A 20,796-nucleotide genomic window follows, 5' to 3' on the forward strand; every position below is an offset into this window, starting at 1 on the left:
TATACCCCCTGCTCTCTTGCCAAGCCTCTGTGGCTCTGCCTTATATTTTAAATGTAAATATCAATGCGCTCCATGACATAATCTCCCAGGAACACACTGTTCCTTTGCAAAGGCAAACCAATAGCCAGACAAAATGCAGTAGTAGCCCTTATGCATCTCACATTCTTCCTTCATTATTCCGTAGCTTGGTAAGACATTCCCTTCTCCTGAAACTGCAGTAGTTACATCAGGGAGAAATATATCTTTTCATTTGCTAGTTGTTTTAAGTCCTTACGCTCCTGGATACTATAAAGTTGAGTTCTGAATTCTGAATGAAATTCTCAGTGACACATATGAATATATATTGATGTTATTTTTGAACATTAAGTTTTACTGTAAAAAATACAGTAATTGAAAGAAGGATTGTAGATCAGTAACGGCAGCTCAAGTAGGGGTGACTATAGCTGTCGAACATTATCAAACCAAACAATTACATGTAAGAAAAGTGCAGAAGTTTCCCAGAATCATGGTTTGTTGTCACAGCCATCACCTCTCCCCAGTGTGGCTGTTGGGCAACAGTAATCTACAGATTTACTCTCCCTGTCTTGCCCTTCTGTAGCCATCTTTATCTGGATCATGGCTTCCACTCTCTTTACATATAGCTGCTGCTTTGTGGGTTCTTATTAAGTGTTCCGCCCCGGGCATTTTCCCAGTCCTCACCCTAATGCCAGCTCTCATCCAACAAAAATAGTTTTAATCTCATCATTAATACTCATCACTTGAGTATATCCTTCAGTTAAAGTAAGTTACTCTCCTACAGAACTATACTGTTTGCCATTACCGCCATTAGTTGTTGATAACTGTTGCTGAAGCTTCTGAAGGACAACTGGAACCTGTTCCATAAGAAATGGTATTAATTTACTATCTCTTTCGGCAATTAGAATTTTATCTTCCTAATCCAGCCCAGTAATGGCACAGCCTTATTCCCAGGGAACCACCAAGACTAAGACCATTGTCAGGCTCAAATTTGTGGCGAGCAATGGAAGAAACTTTAGCATGTCCTCTCCCCACTGCTCCGTATGAGTTAAGAGGCGAGCATTCGAGCATGCGTAGGCGGGTGTGGTGCACAAATGCTTGGGGTGCGGGTCGGTCGAGGTGGGCGGGTGTCAACAGAAATTCGGCCCTGACCATGGTCAAGAATTAAGACATATTGATATGACAAATACAATATAAAAACTGCCTATGATAAAAGCAAATATGTACCAAGCTCAGAGGGCTAAGTGGGGCTATGTCTCTTCTTATCCTTGTTTGGTGGCTGCTCTGGTGGTGGCTCTTTAGGCGCCTCTGCTGTTCTCTCCACATCTGTAAAGGAACTAAAAATTAAAAAAAAAAAAAAAAAGATATTGCTAGTTGCCACAGCTCAACATAAGTCAGAAACACAGGCAATTACAGGCACAGACATTAGAGGATGAATATAGAACTTTCAGGTTTTTATGAGACCCCAACAAATTATTGTTGAAATGGTTGTTATCAGCTGAGGGAGGAAAGTAAATTGCATCCACAATTATACACTTCTGCACATGACTCTGCCTACATTTCACAGATTTTAGTACAAAAGCACAAAGCAAAATACTTCTCATAATATTGTTAATCCAGTGCTATGCTACCTGTAAATTTGTAAACAATCATTAGAAAACAAATTTCACTACAGAGAAATCCATAGTAATTATCTCCTTATTTAATATTTTACTAATAAATATTTAGAGATGATTAAAGTTGTAATTCAGTGAATTATAACATCATGTAGACATGATGCCCATGTGTGCCACCCTGGACCAACAGCCGTGGGAGCAGAAAAATGACAAAATATGATGCCACAAGAAAAAAAGCAAATTAAAATAACCACTGTAGAGCTCTTCCAGTTGATTAAAATGAGGGGTCTGTAGGATGTTTCCACCAAACGATAGCCCAGATGAAAGCTGTGCTTGTGAGCCCCCTATCTTGGTGGGCCCTGGGCAAATGACCCTTTTGCCCATTTATTAAAATGGCCCTGGTGCCAGCACATTTCCGCATAGCTATACAGAGATTAATATATGTATGTACAACTTTATTTATGAAGTGCTAGTAGCATATGCAGGGCTGTATAATTTTACACTACAGAAAAGTTCACAAATGGGGGAACAAACATTACTGTAAATGCTAAATAAATAAATAAGGCTAGTGCCACAAGTGACAGATTCTCAGCCTTTGGATAAATGCCAGCCAAGAATCCACCCCTACGCTGGCATTAGCCTTCTTTCTTGCCTGCACCCATTTCTGCATTAAATGGTTCCAAGTGCAGGAAAGGAAGAAAGCTGATGCCAGCGTAGGGGCCCATTCTGGGTCTGTGGTTTTCTGCAGGCCGAGAATCAGCCCTGTGTGGCATCAGCCTTTATGTGCTGAGATTAAGTGCCATGTGTTCAGAGTCACAGTAGTAAGGAAGCCCTCCCTGTGAAGTGGATAATATACAGGCATAAATAACCCTTCTTCTGCTGGAGTAAAGCATAGAGGGAATTTGGTTGCCATTATAACAATACATGCCCTTTAGTTAATTTCCAGGCTAGCAGTGATAGGGCTCCGAGAAGGAGCACACCAGTAATGGTCAGGACCACCATAAACTAGACATCAGGTTGCCAGTACAGGTATGGGACCCATTATCCAGAATGCTCGGGACCTGGGGTTTTCCGTAATTCGGATCTCCTACCTAAAGTCTGCTAGAAACATTATTTAAACAGTAATCAAACCCAATAGATTTGTTTTGCCTCCAATAAGGATTAAATATATCTTAGTTGGGATCAAGTACAAGATACTGTTTTATTATTACAGAGAAAAGGGAAATCATTTTTAAAAATGTGAATTATTTGATTAAAATGGAGTCTATGGGAGATGGCCTTTCCGTAATTTGGATCTTTTTGGATAATGGGTTTCCTGATAAGGGGTCCGATACATCTATGTCACTGTTCCATTCACAATCCTTGTTTGTTTCTGTGGAGTCTGCATACAAATTAAGAGAACTCAGCTGAATTTAATCTAAAAGGGTTTTTCTATGGAAGTCAAATGAAATATGTATGAGAGATGTGCAAAACCTGGAGCAAAGTAAAACATATCTTCAATCATTTAAATGCTTAGTGGATGAAATATAAAATAAGCTGTGACACACTGACACACTTGTGTGAAATGGAGACTTAGCCAGTTTTGTATTAGTAGGATTTATCTTTTACATTAACATTTATTTATAAAGCGCCAACATATTCCGCAGCGCTGTACAATAAGTGGGTTACATACATTGGACTCTAGTCTTATCCTTAAAGGGGAAATACACCCAGTTTGTAAATAGTATCACATTCATTTAATTTTTGAAAATGTTCAGTAGGCAGTGGCTACTTTCCCCAGAAAGCCTTATTTAGCTGTCCCTGTGCATAGTGCCAACAGTACAGAGTACCTACGTGCCTCACCTCATCAAAATATTTATTTTTATCTTAACCTGGTTATTAATGAGAGAAAACATTTAATTGTCTGCTCTAAAATACAGAAACATGTCTCTAAGACACCCTAATATTTCCTCTAACCATTCAATTGTAAGCTCTTGTGCAGATCTATGGCTCTTATTTATTGTCCCCTTGTACGTTTTATTATTACTGTGTGATTTCCTTGTACAGGTATAGGACCTGTTATCTAGAATGCTCGGGACCAAGGTTTTCCGGATAAGGGGTCTTTCCATCATTTGGATCTCCATACCTTAAGTCTACTGAAAAATAATTTTAACATTAAATAAACCCCAATAAGGATGAATTATATCTTAGTTGGGATCCTGTACTGTTTTATTTATATAAGGAAATAATTTTTTATTTGCTTATAATGGAGTCTATGGGAGACGGCCTTCCCGTAATTTGGGACGTTCTGGATAAGGGGCTTTCGGATAATGGATCCTATACCCATACTTTATAAATAAATGCTCATACAGGTATAAGTTTAAAGATATTTCATGTGACTCCTCACCGTGGTGGTTGACGTAGTGGTGGGCTGTGTAGTAGTCCATGGAATAACATTAACAATCACAGTTGCCGTGGTACTGTACTGAGGGGGATTTGTGCTGTCTGTCACCAGGACCAGGAGTTCAAATGTCAGAGGATTGAAAACACCATTGTTGTTGTAGGAGAAAAGGTTGTGTCTTACAGTGTTTCCAAGCATATCGATTGTTGATATTACCTGTGTATAAATCATAAAATCCACTACATAGTGTGGTATATTTAAACTCAATCAGGTGATCAGATCGCTGCTCTGTCCTCTATCTGCAGTCGTGGGAGCAGTAAGTCACAGGGCCGGCGCTGGGGGGGAGGCAGGAAGCAGGCGATCGCGTCACAGGACCGCCATGACAGCCCCCCTGGCTCGTTGCCCAGGGGGCTGTCATCGCACATGCCGCTGCTGCAGAGAGAATCCATTATCTGCCAACGACATATTAGACACGTTGTTGGCAGTTAAACCCTTTTTCTGCCACAACGTATCCCATACGTCGTTGACAGTAAACCGGTTAAAGGAGAAGGAAAGGCTAATAAAGAGTTAATCTCGAGGTGCAGGCATACCTTCAGTTGTCTCAATAGTGCCCTTAAGTCTCCCCATACTTCACCCGTTCAGAAGATCAGAAGCCAAACAGGAAAAAAAATGCTGAGCAGTGTAGAGAAGATTCCCATAATGCATCGCTCCTTCAAGACTTGGCGACTTGTTACTGCAGGCGGCGCATGCGCACACAGCAAGAGCGTCCGGTTGCCACGGCGACGCAGCATCGGAGAACTCTGTGACAAGCAGGTGGGGGGAGCGGGGGGCAGGTGCGGTGGGGGCTTGTTTGTGCTTTTCAGCCCATACAGACACGCCGGACAAGATGGCGGCGCCGTTCACTAAAACAAGTATGTAGGTTCTAGTATCAAAAAAAAAAATGTAGTATGTGTATCTCTCTAAATCTTTCATTAGGCAAGCCAGAAATAGAGCATTTTACACAGAAATTTCAAGTTCACCTTCAAATTAAATTTTAGTAAGTTTGGCAGTTATTAGCAACTTTTCAATTGGTCTTCATTATTTATTAAAAGCTGATACTGAGCCCAAAAATCATTATATTCAGGCACTCTCCTGTTCATATACTAGTTTCTCATTCAAACAACTGCCTGGTTGCTAGGGTAATTTGGACCGTATCAACCAGATAGCTGCTGAAATTCTAAACTGGAGAGCTGCTAAACAAAAAGCTAAATAATTCAAAAACCATAAATAATACAAAATGAAGACCAACTGCAAATGGTCTCAGAATTTCGTCCTCTATATCAGTGCTGTTCAACTTCTGTGGTGCTGAAGGCCGGAATTTCTGTAGCTGACATAGTGGAGCCATTATTGTGTATTCCCCTTTTTAAACCACACCCACTTAAAACCACACCAATGTTATCACAACAGCTTTTAAGATCATGCCCACATTAATGGTGGTAGCACAGCAAAAACCCAAATGCTTGGTGCTCAGTGTGGGGATATCAACCATCATCGATATGTGAAAGAATGATGTCATATTAAAACACCCTTAAATCCATATGCCTCTTCCTCGCCTGTGGATAGACCAGCATATGTGAAAGAATGATGTCATATTAAAACACCCTTAAATCCATATGCCTCTTCCTCGCCTGTGGATAGACCAGCATATGTGAAAGAATGATGTCATATTAAAACACCCTTAAATCCATATGCCTCTTCCTCGCCTGTGGATATCACAGAAACCTCCAACACACCTTAGGGACCATTTAATGGCTATTTCACACTGCCAGGTTCTCCTCCAACAGGCAGCATAGGGCAGGCAGAGTATGCCACACACAGGCAGCATAAGGCATGCATAGTATGACACACACACAGGCAGTACTCTGCCTGCCCTATGCTGCCTGTGTGTGCCATACTCTGCCTGGCCTATGCTGCTTTGTGTGCCATACCCTGCCTGCCCTATGCTACTGTGTGTGCCATACTCTGCCTGCCCTATGCTGCTTGTGTGTGCCATACTTTGGTTGTTCTATGCTGCCTGTGTGTGCCATACTCTGCCTGCCCTATGCTGCCTGTGTGTGCCATACTCTGCCTGCCCTTCCCCGCCTGTGTGTGCCATTCATACAGAGACAAAATGCTGGCACTGTTCCTACTGTCTGAGGTGTGAAGAAGTGAACAATGTGGGTGATTACAGCCTGATCCTGAGGTGTGAACAATGCAAAGATTAAAAGGTGTACCACTACTTTACATGTTTAAACAATACAGGGGAATTACAGCCTGAATCTGAGGTGTGAACCATGCAGGGGGCCAGTTAATCTCAGTATTTATGGAGATTTGTTTTCGAAAAATGTACTTTGCATCATGAGCTGCATTCATAAATAAGCCCTGAGATGTCCAGTGCTAACTGCCATTGATCGGAAATCCAGAGGTCCGGAAGCCTGGTGTGAACAGTCCCTCCTCCACCACCCCCCTCCAGGCCTGCGTCGAACCTCCCGGACAGTGCCGCTCTCCATTTAAAAAAAAAAAAAAAAAGTAGGAGAGGGGCCGGGGTGGTAGGACTACAATACAGCAGACCATGAGGTCCAGGCCCCCCTACAACCGTGGGGTCTGCTGTATAATTTGTTACGCCACTGACTGGCAGCCATCTTCCAAACTGAAGTAGATGGATGTCATTATGGGAAGTGAGTACAGTAATGTCTTCCTTCAGTGGCACATGTAGCAGCAATAACTAAACAACTAGCAAATAAATGTATCTAGTATAAATAAATCTAAAGCAACTGGACTTCTTAAGTAATCATTGAAGACGTTTCACTACTCATCCGAGCAGCTTCTTCAGTTCAACTAGATTTATTTATACTAGATATACCATGACCTGGATGAATGAAAATCTTCATAGTCAAAGCAAATAAATGGCATTCTGTGGCACTAGTTCCTGGCTTCGTGATCACTATAGTTTTCCCTGAAAAGCCAGTTGTGGAAGAGACAGCAAATTGATTCTGCTGCTGTATATGAATACATTTTTTGAGAAAAATTTGACAGTGATACTCACTGGTAAGTGGAGGAGAGCCACCATCACTCACAACTGTGGCTGCATACTGGAAATTTACACTGGCCATTACAGCAGAATCACAGGTTAAGATCTGGTTTACCTGAGAAATAGAAGGGCTACTTATTACACATTTTCTGGCATGAATTTTTTTTTCATGCAGCAGCGGTATAAAAATCTTTAGTTGCCACACTGCCCAAGATTTCAGGGTTAAAGAGACATGGAGAGCAGGCAAACTTAACGCTAAGAAAACAGAAGAGAGAAGGGTGGTGATGGGTGATTCAGGAGATGCAAAAGGTGAACAAGGAAGGGGACTCAACAATCATAAAAAGTAAAGGGCAGAATAAAAAAGGTAAAGTGAAAAGAGTAAAATTAAAAATCACAAGGGTGTTGGGCACAAAACAAAAAAATAAACAGTATAAAAAAAAAGGGAAAAATAAACAAAATATAGGGAGCACATGAAAAATGGAAGGGACAGAGAAGGAGAGAACAGAAGAAAAGGTAAAAGTGAGGGAAAGCTTAAAGTGATTCTGATATAAAAAATACTCTTTAAAATATTAATGTACATTAAAAGTTACCTATAGGTTATGTTATGTAAATGACTGTTACTTGAAACTACTTTTTTGAAGTTCATAAACCTGACTGTTTTGCCAACCTGTCAGCTATAGCTTCTAATGCGAACAGACTCCTGATGCACAAATATGGCCACCCCCTCATAGAGCAACATGGGGGACCAGATAGGGAAAGTAAAAGCACCAGGCAGTAGATTTACACCAAAATTATAAAGCTCTTCTAAGAAAGGCATGGGGAAATTGGAAGATAATAATGTGTGTGTTTTACATGATAACATAAATATATACTGCCATGGCACAATTAAGAAATATTGAAGTAGCTGCCCTTGGAATCTGTTTGGCCTAATTTACCACAGTCCAGCACTGCTTTCCTTCCTTATACTGAGCAAGGTTTGGTTAAAGGGCATTATTAGGCAAGCAGAGACAGACTTTTCTGTTATCTTAAAAAAAAAAAAAAGGAAAATACCAGCAGTAAGAATACATGATGAACGAGAACAAACTCAGCTGGATATGTAAAAAGATTGAAGCAACTTAACAAAAAGTTAATGAGCAGAAAGTTAAGTTATGTATGGTTGCCCCATTTTCACAGTGATGCACCATATCTTACATAGTAGCACAAGTTATGAGTCCCTGTACCCGCTCTTACCAGTAGTTGTGACCCAGACATGCGGAAGGAGTACAGAGAGTAAGCATTGGGGATTATGCTGTATGTGAGTTTTGTGCTGTTCACATCTGGATCTGTGCAAGTGAAACTCACAAGTAGTCAGTTGATCGCCGTTGTTTCCGGAACCTCAGTTCTGCGTGGAAAAAATGAAGAAAGAAAAAAAAAAATCTTAGCTCCTGATAGCTTTAAATTTTGATTAAGTTAATGTGTGGGTTTGCTGTAGCAGTATAAAAATATTAGGGTCCCTCGATTGATCCTTAATGTAGTCAGCCTTTGCCAGCGCCTACAGTGTGTGATTTTATACCATGTGCAGTCCTCATACAAACAATATCAATTTAGTTTTAGAAACATGCACCAGGCGATAGCAGGAATAAAGAATGATATATAGGGGAAAAAATATACTCCCTATTGTAAAATAGAAGTATATTAAGTCACTAAGAAGTTCCATGACTATATAAAGGCACAAGGCTCATGGCAAGTGCTTTTTTACAGGTCATGGAACTCCAAGGTGACTTCTCATCCACATATTTTACAACAGAGGTACATTAATCATTACAATGTAGTTTTGCAGCTATTTAAAGGAACAGTAACACCAAAAAATGAAAGTGTATAAAAGTAATTACAATATAATGTGCTGTTGCCCTGCACTGGTACAACTGGTGTGTTTGCCTCAGAAAGACTACTATAATTTATATAAGTAAGCTGCTGTGTAGCCATGGGGGCAGCCATTCAAAGGAGAAAAGGCACAGGTTACTTAGCAGATAGCAGATAAACCCCCATTATATGGGGCTTATCTACTAGTTATCTGCTATGTAACCTGTGCCTTTTCTCCTTTTTTCCAGCTTGAATGGCTGCCCCCATGGCTACAAAGCAGCTTATTTATATAGTAGCTTTTCTGTAGCAAACACACCAGTTTTTTGCAGAGCAACAACACATTATATTTTATTTACTTTAATTTTTTGATGTTACTGTTCCTTTAACAGTTTGCCAAAGAGTTAATAAGGTGAACAGGATTTGGCAAACCAACCCATAACAGGCCACAAACTGGGCTAGTCGGGCTTATATATTTTATTACTACTTTTTACCACTAATATAGATTCATGTAGCCTAGTTAGGATCAAGTACAAGTTACATTTTATTTTTACATCTTGATTTAAAATGGTTTCTATGGAAGATGGCTTTCCAATAATTTGGAGCTTGATTAAAAACAGGTTTCTGGATAAGTAATACCATACCTGTAATTAAACATTTACTCACTGTGTTGCAGTAAAAGATAAATGCACAATTTGAACTGGTGTTGTTTTGATAACTGTAAAAAATTTTTGTGAGGGGACCTGAAATACAGGGTCTGCTATTTGGTACTTCTAACGCCAACACCCACCACAAACAAGCGAACAGCAGAGTGGGGCATTGGACATGGGGTGGAGGGAAGCTTTTTTTTTGCAGGGGGGCCAGTCCAGTCTAGTTATGAAGTTGGTCATAGGGTATTTTACTCTACAATTGGTGTAAATGTTCTGTGCCTTGCTAATAGGCAAATGGTAAAAAAAACAAACAAACAAAAAACCTCTATCCATTGGTCATGTAAATACCTTGTTTTAGCTACTTTTGTCCTACAGAGATCAGTTACTTTGATAGGTAGGATTTTAAAACCAATGACAGCATCTCCCCTGGAAACCCTTGACTCACACGCTCACTACCTGCCCCCATAATTCATTGCTCTTACCTCAGCATTTGTCCCTAACATGGTATAGTAAAATCAACAATAGAGAACATAATCCTGAGCAGAGAAACAGCACGTCAGCAACTTGTTTTATCATTAGCCACATGAAGGTTTATGTGGGGCAAAGAATCCTCATAGTTTGTACAGTTATGGCCCATCTCATTTAACACTTTCACTGCTGGCTGATTTTTTCATAAACAATTGGCAGCTTCCAAACCAGGGTATTTGCGAGCTGACTCCCCCTGCCCCCAAAGATGCCCAGTCCCCTCAAGCCCCACAGAAGGATTACACCTAGCGCCATACCTCCACTTTCCTTTCCAGCTGCCTCCCCCGGTGCTTTTCCCGGGCAGGGATTTGGGGGGCCGCTGCCCGCGAATCTCTCCTCCCCGGTCCTAGCTCCCCTCACCCGCTCCAATTCTGTTCAAATCAACTAGACGGCGACTCGGAGCGCCAGTGTCATGGCAACAGTCAGACTAAGCCCCTCCTCCCACACATACATGAGGCAATAGGTCCTGCCTCACTATAGCACTCATTCTCTCCATAGGGTAAGACAATTGTCATTCTCACTCAAGGACCGCCCACTAGAGCCGCTGTCATATACACTGACAGTTGAAGCTGCTCAGTCGAGGGCAATTGCTCTCAGCCCTTTCTGGGCCCATGACGTGAAGTTCTCTGTGGGCCCGGGGGCCCAGCTCCATGGTCGTGGCTTTTTGCTGTAATGTGAATGGGGTACCACCTTTTCTGAAAAAAATGGCGTTCTTATGCGTTTATCTTTCTTCCCTATTAATAAGATTGAGATTAAAGCCTGTTTGGCAAGAGGGACTTGATTAAAGTCTGTCCAGTGGCTACATATCCATGGGGCAAGATAATGATCGCACCCTCACACTGGGACTATATTGCCATGTATCATAGTGCTGCCTTCATAGGATTATATGCAGTTATGCAAGCTGAAATACAGGTGTTTTTTCCACATTAAGTTGTGACTTTCATGTCCTGTTTTTAAAGGGTATTCCTACCAGCACTTCTCAAACAGGCAAGAGGGACTTGAGGCGGCAACTCTAGTTGTATTTAAACAACAGCAAAGCACTTAACCAATGGTTAAAAGGTGCTGTTTGGGTCTGCGTCTTGGACCTACTGGGCAAATAGAATGAGATCTTTCAACGAGTTTATTATGCGTTATATATTAGTGGGGCCACAAAACAAATGTTTTGTGTAAAATGCAGGAAAATCAGGGGATGTAAAACTGAGGTTTCACTGGGCCACTATCAGAAACTTTGGGGCCCCTCCATGAACACAAGCACATAGTACCAAAATCTTGGCCATGCCCCTTGTGTGTGCAATATAAACAGCTGATGTTACTCTATAGTAAGAAGATCATATAAGGCTAATGCCACACAAAAGGCGTAGGGCGGATATATTTGGCAAGCGGAAAAGCACTTGCTGAAAATTCCGCTCTACGCCTCCTACATGTGCCTGCACCCGAATGAGTGAGATACGCTCGAGTGCAGGCACATGTAGCCGATATACGCATGAAAACATAAGACTTTCCATTATCACGCGTTTTCATGCGTATATCGGCTACATGTGCCTGCGCCCGAGCATATCTCATTCATTCGGGTGCAGGCACATGTAGGAGGCGTAGGGCGGAATTTTCAGCAAGTGCTTTTCCGCTTGCCGAAAATATCCGCCCTACGCCTCGTATGGCATTAGCCTAAGACTGATGTCGGACGTGGCGTATTCTTGGTAAGCCAAAAAACGGTTGCTGAAATTACGCCCTCAGCCTCCTATCTGTGCCTGCACCGGAATGAATGAGATAAGCTCCGGTGAAGGTACATGTAGCCGAAATACGAATAAAACGCGAGACTTTGCATTCTCTCTCTCGTTATTATGCGTATTTCGCTGCATGTGCCTGCACCCGAGCGGATCTCATTCATTCGGGTGCAGGCACAGGTAGGACGCATTTACAGTAGCGGGGCGTATTCTCTGCAAGCGTTTTTCGGCTTGACAAGAATACGCCACGTCTGACATCAGCCTAAAAAGTTCCATTGATTAATGTGCTAATAAGTCATTCAGTTTATTGGGGGTCAGTGGAGTTTGCCTTAAGATTAACCCAGGGCTGTGGAGTCGGAGGCAATTTTGGGTACCTGGAGTCGGAGTCGGCAAAAAATTTAAATGGGAATTAAAAAAAAAATAAAGCAAGTTTAAATGTCCCAATTCACAAACAGTCATAATTAATTACTTCTCTACTATAAGAATAAAGCCCAATGCACACAGTGCATAAACAAACACGTTGAGTGACCATGAAGCTTGCTTTTCATTGACTGTATGAATGTATAAAATACATTAGCATATTAAAAACAGAGGATTCGGAGTCGTGGAGTCGGAAGTATCAGAAACTGAGGAGTCGGAGTTGGAGAATTTATCTACTGACTCCACAGCCCTGGTTTAACCTATTCCCACCTACCTGACCCTGCTACGTTTTTGCAGGGCTGTGGAGTCGGAGTCGAGGAGTCGGAGGCAATTTTGGGTACCTGGAGTCGGAGTCGGCAAAAAATGAACCGACTCCGACTCCTACTAAATTTAAATGGGAATAAAAAAAAAAAAATAAAGCAAGTTTAAATGTCCCAATTCACAGTCATAATTAGTTACTTCTCTGCTATAAGAATAAAGCCCAATGCACGCAGTGCATAAACGAACACGTTGAGTGACCATGAAGCTTTTCATTGACTGTATGCTTCACTAAATGGGACGTAACGCACAGTTAAGGTGCGGCAGCTACACTGCGTCGTGTTCCTCTGTTACAGGGAACACAATGCCCACTGGGAACCCAGCCTAACTCTCACTGATAACTAATTAAGTAAAAAAAAATTGCAGGACTAGAAATACTTGTATACGTGAAGGGAATGGATAGTCAATAGTTTAAGACTGAAGCTTTAAAACATTTGAAAAACTGCTGTAATTCAGCTGTAATGTTAGCTTAAACTTTAAACATGACTATGGGATTCTAGGGAAATCATTAGGAGTATAGATAAAATTGTATATCAGTTTATTATCAGTTCAGTTGTGTTTTAAGTGCCCCTTCCTGGATGTATAAAACACATTAGCATATTAAAAACAGAGGAGTCGGAGTCGGAAGTATCAGAAACTGAGGAGTCGGAGTCGGAGAATTTATCTACCGACTCCACAGCCCTGCGTTTTTGCATAGGTTCCATAAACTGCGTAAGTTTAGAGGCCCAATAACTAGTCAGTAGTAGTTCACAAAATAGAAAAAGTCATTAATGTGCTAATAAGTGTGTCTTTTAATTGTTGGTCAGTGGATTTCATTCATAAGTTTTTTTGAAAGTAGCATAAATTTTTGCATAAGCTACGTAAGGTGTGGGGGCCCAATGAAGTCAATAACCAGTCATTCCCCTGCTGGAAAGTTCATGTAGAAGCTGATAAAATTCAGTAAATAGATCCCAATATAAACAGCTGATGTTACTCTATAATAAGCAGTTCATATAAATAGTTACAGTGAATAATTAATGTGTTAATAAGTCAGTTAGTTTATTGGGGGAAGTGGAATTTATCTTGGGGGTCAGTGGAGTTTGTCTCTGCAAAGCTTTTCTGCATTGTCTTTTGTGTGATATGCAAGTTACTTAAGCAGAAGATACAGAAATTGCCTAAGTTTTGCCGTAACTTTATATGCGACTTATGCAATTACACAATTTGATTAATTACATTTGTTCCTAATCCAGTGTCTAGGGAAAGGGAGCGCACATCTATGTATTTCCTGTATTTTGCTGTCAATTAAAATGTTCATATTTTATTGTGATAGAACGTGGAATTACCTTGGAATTTTTTTTTTCTCAACAGAAATAGGCTTTACATCCCTTATTAGCACTTACAGGGAAACAGCAATGTATCATGCCCCTTGTGGGCTTTTTTTTTTTAAATCAAGCTAACATTCAAGTATCATGCCCTTCCTTTTATGTGCATGGCTACAGCAGCACCTTGTGTATACTTTTATTAACACATCATTACAAATTCAAATAACAAAATGTATAGCATGTCATTTAGAAGGTCATCTCGCTCCAAATGTATTGTGTTCCTTAAAAATGTTGTAAGAAATGCTGTATGGGGGACCTGGGTTGACCTGCCTAATACCTGGCCACGGTGTGATTTGTGCCCTTGCCTCATCCTTTTTGTCCTCCTTCATTCCCCCCCCCCTTTTTTTCTTCCTTGCTTCTTTCTTTTTCTTTGTTATTGTTAATCATTTTGTTTGAAAAATAAACTCTTCCAACATTCCAACATTTTTTATAAGAAAATTTATTAATTTAAATTCTCTCTCCTCCTCATTTTGGGTACTGCATCTACAATTTGGAATTTCAGTTAATGTCTCCCATGTTTTTTTTTTCTCGTATTAGTAATGTAGCCATAGTTCCATTGTGTTCACTCTTAAACTCACTCTTGCCGACCTTCGTATTGGGCTCCCAGAAATACCCAATAGGCCAAATAGCTATAACTCCCAAATTTCACCCTACCAGTCATGTTGGCCCCACCCACTGGTGTGAGCCCCAATAGGGGCAATTTCAGTGCAACTTCTCTAGGGAGATGGTTTTAGGCCCTTGGTCTTTCCTAGAGGAAAGACTGTTTTGCTTCTGTTTAATCCATTCTTTTGAATTCTATTGCAGATTTGTTTTCCCAAATCCTCTCACCATTCTAGGAGTCTGTCTAGTATGTATGTATGTATAACTTTATTTATAAAGCGCCACAAGGTTACACAGCGCTGTACAATCTTACAATATACAAAGTTGCACACAGTGAGGACAAGTGTTATAAAAAATAAGTATAAATACACAGGGAATACGTTCCATGTGGTATGAGAGACAGTAGGAAGGAGGTCCCTGCCCCGTAGAGCTTACAATCTAAGTGGTTGGGTAACATACAGGCACAAATTGGAAGGTAAGAGTGCACCAGGTATGGGCATTTGCCCTTAAGTGCAGGACTAGGCAAAATAATGTTTTATTTTAACATAAAAAATTTAAACATAAAATAAACCCAATAGGTTTGTTTTGCCACTGATGTGGCAATCCTGGGTGCAAATGTCTCTTCCATTTGTTGGCAATTTCATTAGTTACACACTCCAAAATTAACAAGAGGCATCAGCAAGGGCCAATTATGAATAGAGAACCTGTGGTGGGTGGAGAGGTGATTGGGCATTGGTATTACTCTGTGATAGCTTCTGTGATAACAAAGTATTTCTATTGTTTATTATTTGAAACGTATTTGCTTGACTTTTCCATCTGCTGCTTTATACTGAGAACAAAAATCAATTACAGTTTGTGATCTTACCATGAGTATAACATGTTGTACTTATGCCTCACTTGGAAAAATGTTTTAACTAATAGCATATCACTTTTATCCAGAATGCTTGGAACATGGGGTCTTCCGGATAAGAGATATTTCCATAATTTGGATCTCCAAAACTTAAGTCTTCTAAAAATCATTTAACCAATAGATAAACCCTATAGGATTGTTTTACCTCCAATAAGGATTCATTACAATTTAGTTGGGCTCAAGTACAAGGTACTGTTTTATTTCAACAGAGAAAAAGGAAATCCTTTGTAAAAACTGGAGTTATTTGATTAAAATGGAATCTATGGGAGATGGCCTTTCCGTAATTCAGAGCTTTCTGTATAAGGGGGTTCCAGATAATGTATCCCATACCTGTACAACTGTTGCCTCTGTGTGTGCAATTTACAGAATTGTGTGGTTACCATGTAAAACTATTCATAAACCTTTTTCTCCATCATTTTAGTGCTTTGTAAAACCATTTCTTCTAGGCGTTATACTTTAGAACAGGGACCCCCAACCTTTTTGACCCGTGAGCCATATTTAAATGAAAAATAGTTGGGGAGCAACACAAGCATGTAAAAAGTTCCCAGGGATGCCAAATAAGGGCTGTGATTGGCTATTTGGTAGCTCCTATGTTGACTGGCAGCCTATAGAAGGCTCTGTTTGGCAATACATGTTGCATGTTGCCCCTGAGCCACTGGTTGGGGATCACTGCTTTAGAATATTGTGTTTGTACCCAAGAGGATGTAGGGGATATTGGCCTTTCAATGGGCCTTTTAAAATTTTGGTTTCAGTATGTACAGTATGTCCCTAAAACAGATGGGCACAAAATGTCAAAAATAGCTTGGCCCTTTATACAACATTTCTATTTACAAAACTGTGGTTTAATGTTTGTTATTATGTTACCTAGAGTTGTAACTGTAGCAACGAAATTATAAGCATATGGTATTAAGCCTTAAGCCTGCCTTTAATGTTTTATATTATTTCCCATTTTCTGTTCAGTAGGTATCATTAAAAATATTTAGTCCAGGGATTTAGATTCCCCAGTATTTGCCAACATTAGTGTTAGGCCTGTTATCATTCTCATTCCCTTCCCTATGACATCACTAGGAGAGGTTACCATAGTAACATAGTCACAGGCTGGCTGAAAGTAGGTCACCATTATGACATCACAATGTGATCACACTGTAAACAACCCCTGTACAATCTGTTCATTTTGTGCTTTTCAGTTGAAGGTGCTACATGTGCCTTTGCTGAAAGCACAAATTCAAGAATAACATCAGAACCAAAAGTGAGTAATTTTTCTATATGTATGTACAGTATGTATATCTTTATAAAGTGCTACTTATGTACGCAGCGCTGTACAGTATAATAGATTAATACACACAGGGGGTTATTAAGATAATAATAGATAAATAAGTATACCAATAAATACAAGGTACAGTTAAGAGTCAAAGAGACAAGAGGAGGGAGGTCCCTTCTATATTCCAAAGAGATCTTAGAAAACAAAACTGTAAATCTCATCTCTTATCCACAGTCCCTCTGTCTATTTATTATCATTGTATATATACAAAATTGGTTAAGACTATGGCTTTTATGCAAACCTAAATCATTTTAATTATGAAAATGCGAGCAGGGCCCTCTGATCCTTTTTAAATTGATTGTAAAGTGCTGCGTAATTTGCTGGCGCTATATAAATAAATGAGGATGATGGTATCTCCCAGATTAAAGGAGTCCTCTAGCCTGTTTTGCAAATAGAAAGAAAATGCAGTTATCAGCAGTTTTTCAATAGATGCCAAAGTTAATGTTTAGATTCTAATCGTTCTTTACAAAACTGTGGTTTAATTTTTGTTATTATGTTGGGTTGAACCCCCCCCCCCCCCCCCACAGACTGTTCTTCCACTTTGGCTTATTCTTCCGCTTCTTCTTCTTCTTCTTCTTAGTGCCCCCCATTTTCTAAACGCTACTCCTCCTACAGTTTTAGGGGTACAACACCCAAACTCCCCACACATCTTTGCCCTATAGCGGAGCAGGTTGCTTGTGCTTTTCTAAGCTATTGCGCCCCCCGTCTTTTTGTGGCGCCGCTCCGAACCCCCCAATTTTCCCATTGACTTTGACAGGGAAGATTTTCAAACTGACACAACTTTGAAGCTACACCCCCCAAAGTTGAATAACATAATAATGGGGTCACCCCGAATGAAGCAGCAACATTTGTTGGATGACCCCAAAGTGGGAGGGGCCAACAACAGCCAATCAAATTTTAATCATTGACTTTAATGGGGAAATTGAAACTGCTGCCAATCTTACAGCTTTGAGGCTACACTCCCCAAACTTGAATCACATAGTCATGGGCTCAGCCTGAATGAAAATAGGATGATTATTGGATGCCCAAAAGTGGGCGGAGCTGTGAACCGCCAATCAGATTTTACCTATTGATTTGGCGGAAATTCAACCTGCTGCCATTCTCACAGTAATAACACCAGGGTCCCCAAACTTTTTACACTTGGTCACTAGGGGACTGCAGTTTAAGTTTTGAAAAGTGGGTGGAGCCACCAACAGCCAATCAAATTTCACCTATTGATTTTTATTGGTACAATGCCAGATTTTCCAAACTTTGCACAGTTAGTCACTGGGTGGCTACGTATACAGGTTTTTTTTTTGTTTTGTTTTTTAAACCCACAAAGTGGGAGGGGCCAACAACAGCCAATCATATTGTACCCATTGACTTTTATGGGGAAATTGAAACTGCTGCCAAACTTACAGCTTTGAGGCTACACTCCCCAAACTTGAATCACATAATCATGGGCTCAGCCTGAATGAAAATATGATGATTGTTGGATGCCCAAAAGTGGGCGGAGATGTGAACAGCCAATCAGATTTTACCTATTGACTTGGCAGAAATCCAACCTGCTGCCATTCTCACAGTAATAACGCCGGGGTCCCCAAACTTTGCAAAGTTAGGCACCAGGTAACTGTGGTTCAAGGTAAGAAAAAGTGGGCGGAGCCACCAACAGCCAATCAGAGTTTACCTATTGACTTTCAATGGGGAAATCCAACCTGCTGCCAGTCTCACAGTAATAACCCCAGGGTCCCCAAACTTTTCACAGTTGGTCACTAGGGGACTGCAATTTTAGTTTTGAAAAGTGGGCGGAGCCACCAACAACCAATCAGATTTCACCTACTGATTTTTATTGGTTTGTTGCCAGGGTTCCCAAACTTTGCATAGTCAGACACTGGGTGACTACGCATTTAAGGTTTTTTGTATTTTTGTAAGTGGGTGGAGCCACCAACAGCCAATCAGATTTTACCTATTGACTCTAAATGGGGAAATTCAACCTGCTGCCATTCTCACAGTATTAACCCCAGGGCCCCCAAACTTTTCACAGTTGGTCACTAGAGGACTACAATTTTAGTTTTGAAAAAGTGGGCGGGGCCACCAACAGCCAATCAGATTTCACCAATTGAATTTTATTGGTTTGATGCCAGGGTTTGCAAACTTTGCACAGTCAGTCACTGGGTGACTTTGTACTCAAGGTTAGAAAAAGTGGGCGGGGCCACCAAAAGCCAATCACATTTCTTTCATTTTTTTTAGTGGGAAAATTTTAACTGCTGCCATTCTCACATGTTTAATGTCAGGGTCCCCAAACTTTGCACAGTTTGTCACTAGGTGACTATGTTCCAAGTTTAGAAAAGTGGGTGGGGCCAACAACAACCAATTAGATTTCAGCTATAGACTTCATATGTTTAAATTTAAACTGCTGCCATTCTTTAAATATTAATACTAAGGTCTCCAAACTTTGCAGAGCTAGTCACCTGGTAACTGCAGTTCAGAGTTAGAAAAAGTGGGTGGAGCCAACAACAGCCAATCAGATTTTACCTATTGATTTTCAATGGGAAATTCATCCTGCTGCCATTCTCACAGTATTAACACCAGGGTCACTAGGGAACTGCATTTTTAGGTTTTAAAAAGTGGGTGGAGCCACCAACAGCCAATCAGACTTCACCTATTGAATTTTTTTGGTTTATATTTAAAATGTTGCTTTGCTCACACTATTTATGTCAGGGTTCCCAAACAAGTGGGAGGAGCCACCAACAGCCAATCCATTTCCACCCATTAGATTTCATTGGTTTATATTTAAACTGATGCCATTATTTAAATTTTAATTCCAGGGTTGTTAAAGTTTCCAGAGTTAGTCACTGGGTATTTGCCATTCAAAGTTAGAAAAAAGTGGGCGGAGCCACCAACAGCCAATAACATTTCACCTATTTACTTTCAATGGTGAAGTGTAAAATGCTGTCAGTCTCACAATTTTCCCCAAAATTTGCAGGTTGGTCACTGGGGGACTGCAGTTCAAAAATAGGAAAAGTAGATTGGGCCACTAACAGCCAATCAGATTTCATCCATTGAATTTTATTGGTTTAAATTTAAAATGCTGTCATTCTCACACTATTTATGCCAGGGTGCCCACTGTTTGTCACTGGGTGACTTTGACTCAAGGTTAGAAAAAGAGTTAGGCACCAGGTAACTGTGATTCAAGGTTAGAAAAAGTGGGTGGAGCCACCATCAGATTTTACCTATTGACTTTCAATGGAGAAAAGTCAACCTGCTGCCAGTCTCACAGTAATAACACCAGGATCCCCAAACTTTTCACAGTTGGTCACTATGGGACTGCAGTTTTAGTTTTGAAAAAGTGGGCGGAGCCAACAACAGCCAATCATATTTCACCTATTCAATTTTATTCGTTTGATGTCAGGGTCCCCAAACTTTGTTTGTCACTGGGTGACTATGTTCAAGTTTAGAAAAGTGGGCAGGGCCAACAACAACCAATCAGATTTTACCTATAGACTTCATATGTTTAAATTTAAACTGCTGCCATTCTTTAAATATTAATACTAAGGTCCCCAAACTTTGCAAAGCAGAGCCACCAACAGCCAATCCATTTCCACCCATTAAATTTCATCCAATCAGATTTCATACATTGAATTTTATTGGTTTAAATGTAAAATGCTGTCATTCTCACACTATTTATGCCAGGGTGCCCACTGTTTGTCACTGGGTGACTTCGACTCAAGGTTAGAGAAGGTGGGCGGAGCCACCAATCACAATTTACCTATTGACTTTTATTGGTTTAAATTTGGTTTAAATTTTAATTGCTGCCGTTCTTTAACTATTAATCCTAGTGTCCCTAAACTTTGCAGAGTTAGTCACTGGGTAACTGCAGTTTCAGGTTAGAAAAAAGTGGGCGGAGCCTCCAGATGTCACTCGTTGACTCTCAGTGGGGAAATTTAAATTGCTGCCATTCAGACACTATTAAAACCAGGTCCCCCAAACTTTGCACAGTGGTTTTTACTATATAACTGTCATCCAAGTTTAGAAAAAGTGGGCAGAGCCAACAACAGATCAGATTTCATTCAGTGAAAACCGTCTGTG

The 20,796-nt window shown here is 40.5% G+C and overlaps 1 protein-coding gene and 1 long non-coding RNA gene across 7 annotated transcripts in view; both read right to left on the reverse strand.

Moving 5' to 3' along the window:
• cdhr4 (cadherin related family member 4) overlaps positions 1 to 20,796 on the reverse strand; it is a 93,395-nt gene that overhangs the window by 26,188 nt on the left and 46,411 nt on the right. For 3 of the 6 annotated variants that reach the window (XR_004222426.1, XM_031901116.1, XM_031901117.1), the window contains exon 19: positions 1,243 to 1,341. Coding sequence is in view for 5 of the 6 variants with exons in the window: in XM_031901116.1 (XP_031756976.1) it covers positions 1,243 to 1,341 (99 nt within the window). In the remaining variant the exon portion in view is untranslated. Of the gene's footprint in view, positions 1 to 1,242; positions 1,353 to 20,796 lie in introns of all 6 variants that reach the window. The other 3 variants (XM_031901120.1, XM_031901119.1, XM_031901121.1) reach the window with 1 other exon arrangement.
• Positions 2,950 to 10,582, reverse strand: LOC116410457. The gene is made up of 5 exons (XR_004222427.1): positions 10,332 to 10,582; positions 8,291 to 8,441; positions 7,076 to 7,175; positions 4,018 to 4,227; positions 2,950 to 3,012 (listed from the first exon to the last, which is right to left on the reverse strand). It is a non-coding gene; the product is annotated as an uncharacterized LOC116410457 (long non-coding RNA).

The sequence above is a fragment of the Xenopus tropicalis genome, chromosome 4 (assembly GCF_000004195.4).
Source record: "Xenopus tropicalis strain Nigerian chromosome 4, UCB_Xtro_10.0, whole genome shotgun sequence".
NCBI lineage: Eukaryota > Metazoa > Chordata > Amphibia > Anura > Pipidae > Xenopus > Xenopus tropicalis.